This window comes from Bactrocera tryoni, chromosome 4 (genome assembly GCF_016617805.1).
Source record: "Bactrocera tryoni isolate S06 chromosome 4, CSIRO_BtryS06_freeze2, whole genome shotgun sequence".
NCBI classification, from domain to species: Eukaryota; Metazoa; Arthropoda; class Insecta; order Diptera; family Tephritidae; genus Bactrocera; species Bactrocera tryoni.
Window position 1 is genome coordinate 75,664,512 of NC_052502.1, and position 4,891 is coordinate 75,669,402.

General features: G+C 41.5%; 1 protein-coding gene across 1 annotated transcript; it reads right to left on the bottom strand.

The window, feature by feature from the left end:
* On the bottom strand, positions 1-1,615 carry LOC120776024 (protein giant). The gene is made up of 2 exons (XM_040106470.1): positions 1,557-1,615; positions 1-1,354 (listed from the first exon to the last, which is right to left on the bottom strand). Exons 1-2 carry the CDS (start codon positions 1,613-1,615, stop codon positions 1-3), a joined length of 1,413 nt encoding a protein of 470 aa, XP_039962404.1.
* Positions 1,616-4,891: the final 3,276 nt, after the last annotated feature.

Here is a 4,891-nt window from a genome sequence, read left to right on the forward strand (position 1 = left end):
TCACGCGCTCACGGCCTTCGATGTGAAAGCGGCTAGCTGCGCTTTCAGCGCGTCGATTTGGCAGAGCAATTCAATGTTTTGGCGTTCCAAGTAGGCAGCACGTATGGCGATCTCATCCTCCTTTATGCGACGACGATCGCGCGACTTCTTAGCCGCGGCATTATTTTTGCGGCGACGCTCATAGTAAGCAGCATCCTTTACTTGTCCACCGGACGAGCTGCTGCTGTAGGCAGCGCCGATATTATTATTTTCCTCACCATTGTTGGCATGCGCTGAAGAACTCACTTTATCCGCTTGACCGCCAGTATACGAGGAGTCACAATCGCTGGACTCATCCGCGCCTGCGCCATGCCGTTCCTCACCCTCACTGCTGGCGCCCTCCGGCGCATTGCTACTGGAGTTGCTGTTGCGCCGTGAATTCATGCGACGCATCTTTGGGTTGGTGATGGTACGCGCACCACCATTGCTGCTGTGTATTTGTTCCAGTACGCGCTTACGGTACTCTGTATAGCGTTCGACACGCGGATTGTCTAATAGCACATCGGTGGCGGCGAAATTGGCGGCTATAACTAACGGATCGCGTGGGAAGGCCTTGAAGGGGCGCGTCGACTTTAGCGGGTTCAATGCGGAGCTGCTGTTTGGCGTAGCTGGATTGTGGGGAGCAACGTTGGCGGACTGCATTGCGGGCGATTTACTGCGTCCATCATGGCTGGAGCTGGGCGAGAGTGGCGTCATGTGCACATCTGGTTCAGTTTTGAGATTGTGTAGCATGCTATTAGGCGTTGTGCTGGCAGCGGCAGCAGCAGCCGCAACAGCGGTCGCAACAGCCAACGAATTATTGGAGATTGGTGAGGCTTGTGTGTGTGCGGTGTAAAGCGATGCGTTTGATGCTGGTGGCGTCACCGCTGCTGCCAATGGTGGCGTGGTTGCTGCAGTGGCTTCTTTGGCGAGACCGATTGAGGAATAAAATGCTGGATAGAAGGATGCTAGCGGCGGCGCAAGACGTCCCATTTGTTGTTGAGCGTTGTAAAGCAAATTTGTTTGCAACAGCTGTTGCTGCTGTTGGCTGTGGTGTGTTGGTGATCCCGCTGGCGATTCGGCACCGATGCTCGAGTTCGTATGATAAGGGGAAGGTGTTTTACGTACCGATGCAGCCTCAACGGAATCGCGCCGTGAGAGATCGAGCACCTCGCTTGCTGATTGGTGTCGGCTAGCGCACTCCGCTTGTGCGGTGCTGCCAATCAGCTGTGCCTGTTGTTGGTAGGCGTAGGCGGAGTAGAGTTCGAGCTGCTCAATTGTAGCGGCTGGGAGAGCGCCGTGTGTTTGGTGCAGCGCATGTTGTGTGAGCGGCAGGCTGTGATTGAAGGCTTGAGGGTGCGAAAGGAAGGACTGATGTGCGGAGAGACGTGCGTGCTGTGCGGTGGCTGAATGCAACAAGTTGTTGTGTTCTGTTTGAGGAAAAAGTTTGTAATTAGTTGTTGGGTTTTTATGAAAGTAATTTCAAGATATCAATTTGCGGAAACATTTTACAGTTTCTTTGAGTGCCAAAGCGTTGCTTACCATTTTTCAAATCAAATAGGAACTGTCCCGACATGAGTTTCTCCTGTATCATCATTTTTATATGATTGCTCTCAATAACACTGCAATATATTGTATAGGCACTTTTTAAACAAAAATCTTTATTGAAATTTTCTTTCAAAACTGGCGACGACTGACTCTGCACTTTGACTAAATATCCAGGCTGTGTATGTCTAATTCCTACTGCTGTCAGCTTCTTACTACTCTACACACCCAGTCCATCAAGGCTTTTATATACGGCACTCTCCATCCACAGCCGCTCTCTGGCTCTTTGCCTGTCTGTCCACATCATACGCCTATCCTTTTGTATTGCTCTAGGCGGTTTGTCCGTCCGTCCGTACATCCAACCATTCAACCGCTTACACATATTCGGTATTCTGTTTGTTTGCCTTAGCCGCCGCCGAAACGATTATCACAATGACAATGACTTGTGACAATGACAATTCGCCATCGCAGTTGCACTCACGCTCCGTGCGCCATTGCCTTTCCTGCTCTAAGCCGGCAGGTAGGAGAAATGCGCTCTCTCTATTTTGTTATTATATTTAATCTTAGCTCAAAATATGAGCAAACATATGAATATTGTTTGCAAATGCAATGCCAACATAGCATAACAAACGGTACTTTAACATTGCAAGCATATTTGTTGTACAGGAAATGATTGAAATTGCGGCCCTCCACTCCCGTCCCGTCCGTCGTTTGTATATGACCTGTTTCCGATTTTGTTTTTGCTTGAATGGTCGTTGTAGTGGTAGCGAACCCTTCTACCCTTAATAGCGGTACTTTGTATGACGTTTGTATCGATTCTTTGGCAAAACACTTTCTCATACACTTTGCAACCCCGAAAAAATAAAATGAATAACCCTTCGAATTCGATATTTTATTAGGGAAATTCACAAAATATTATATACTAAACGAGTACATAATGTATGTATGTATTACCCGCAAAACGATGCTGTGAAGTTGCTTAAAGCCTTTGCGGGAATCCGAAAAAGTAATGCAACGATGGCGTCAATAGCCGTTTCGCGTACTTAATGGGTTTAAATTTTAATATATTTAATAAATAGTCGATAAAGTAACACAATTTTTAAAAATGTCTAAAGAATATATGTCCTAATATAATATTTTTTTAATTAAAAAATATGTACATATCGTCACTTAAAATGCAAAATAACATAACATCACTTTTCATAAGTTTACCAGTGAAGGTAAAACGTTATGATGGAAACCACTCACATTGAAACAGAATTTGAGTTTTGGTTATAAAATGGTTATATATTGGTTATCATACACTCATATCGAAACAAAACTTGAGTTTTGGTTATAAAATGGTTATATATTGGTTATTATATCTGATAGCGATTTTCGAGTTTTTTTTTGATGATACGTTGTTTTGCATTTTAGGTGACAATATATTTTTATTTAAAATTTAATTATAACAAGATTTTTTTTTAATGAAAATTGCAACTATTTTACCTTTGAATTTTTTTTATATTTTGTATGAGCATTTTTTATTGATCTAATATTTATTTTTGAAAACTTCAAAAATACTTTTTTCTTTAAATTCCACTTTTTCGACTTTTTGCATAAATTAAACTTTATACAATGTTATACTAAGCGTGAATGCATGAATAAAATTAATTGAAATTTTTAAAAATTTAAAATAAAAAAATAGCGAAAATTTCAAACTTTTTAATTTTGTATTTGCCTTGGGCGAAGTTCTAACACTTAAGCAATTATACTTTTTTAAACAAATTTGAAGCTTTGCTGTACAAAAAAAACAAAAAAGCTTCGGAAGCTTATGAAAGCTTGTGAGAGTATGTTCACTAGAATGAAGTTTTACACATGAACTTCTTTCAAGATAGACTAGAACTGAGCTGCTACAGTTCATTAAGCGGTAACCCAAAAACTATTTGAAATATTGCTTTAAAATTAAGAAATGTTATTTACAGAGGTATATACAATGGGTGTTTGCAAATAAATTTATCTTCGAGCTTTCACACTAGGTGTGTCACTTAAGAAAAAACTAAAAGATTCAATGCAACATATGTACTTCGATTTGAAGAAGCAGTTTTACCAAAAATCTTAGCCGCAACTCCTTCAATAATAAACATAAGTCGTTATAAATTTTCTTTGACGCTGGCTGAGCTTGGTTTTCTTAGCTAGACCTCTTTTAATAATAAAAGTCGTCATACATTTTCTTTGACGCTTACAAAAAACGACATGAAGAAAAGAATTAGACGAGCTTAATTAAAGGCTTTGAAGCCGTAGGATAGAAGCTAGCTGAGCTTAGGAGGTCTCCCTGAGTGTATATTGAAAAGCCTGTGAATATCTTTTTTTAATTAAACATGGAAAAGCTTCAATTTTTTGTCGTATCACAAAACTCTCCCCACAAAATGGAGCTGAAACTCCGAAAAACCTCAGGGAATTTGTTGTTATTATGATTGTACACACTCTAATCGAGCTCAGTTACTTTTGAAGACTGTTTTCTCACTGCCCTTACACAAACTTCGTACTCAGCGTACCGTGCGCACAATGCGCAATTTGCGATAATTATGTAAGGCTGATTTTTTAAATAGTGGGGCATGGTTTGTTGCTCCTACACATATTAGTTACAAGATATTTTTACGCCTCAAACAAATCCACTTAATGTGCAACGCCATTGTTCGCCTGCTTTGCATATATACAAAACACACCCATGAGCGTGCAACACGCTTTAGTGTGCGCCGAACAATCCAAGTTAATACGCAATCGACTTTTTTCCACGATTATAATAACTGCACCCTTGTGAGTGTGCTCTCATTTTTTGCTCTACATTCGTGTGCGCAGCTACCTAGTCAAGGTCCTGGCAACAATGCGCCCGCTATAATGCGCTTCAGTATATTTTCTGTTCTACTTTTGTTTGCAACACAAAGATCACGCGCCTACTTTGCTCTAGTTAACTACTGCAGAGTCCTCACGATTAACTTGAGCGTTTAGTGCATAGTTATTTCAATGTTCGGCCAGCGGCAGGCAGGGCAGGGCATATGTATGAGTCTTCGTAGAAGTTCAGCGACTTATAACTTGTAAGGTCAAACGCTAGCTACCGCCTCTTCGCAGTGGAATTTCGGCAGTGTACAAATCGTGTTGGCACGAAAGGCGAATCCTTTTCTGCAGTTTCTGTGCAAATCATTCTATCATTCTGCGACAAATCCTTTGAGGGTGATAGTGCTGCGGCACACCTACTGTAGCAAGGCAAACGCTGCTGCGTATCGTCTATATTACGTTGTTGCGGATCCGATGATCTTACGACATAATGAACTGTGACGAATTTTCT

Bases quoted from the DNA above. Each gene is read 5' to 3' on its own strand.
- LOC120776024 (XM_040106470.1), bottom strand. From the start codon at position 1,615: ATGATGATACAGGAGAAACTCATGTCGGGACAGTTCCTATTTGATTTG. The intron at 1,355-1,556 runs GCAACGCTTTGG...CTTCAATCACAG, and splicing joins TTTGATTTGAAAAATGGTAA to CCTGCCGCTCACACAACATG.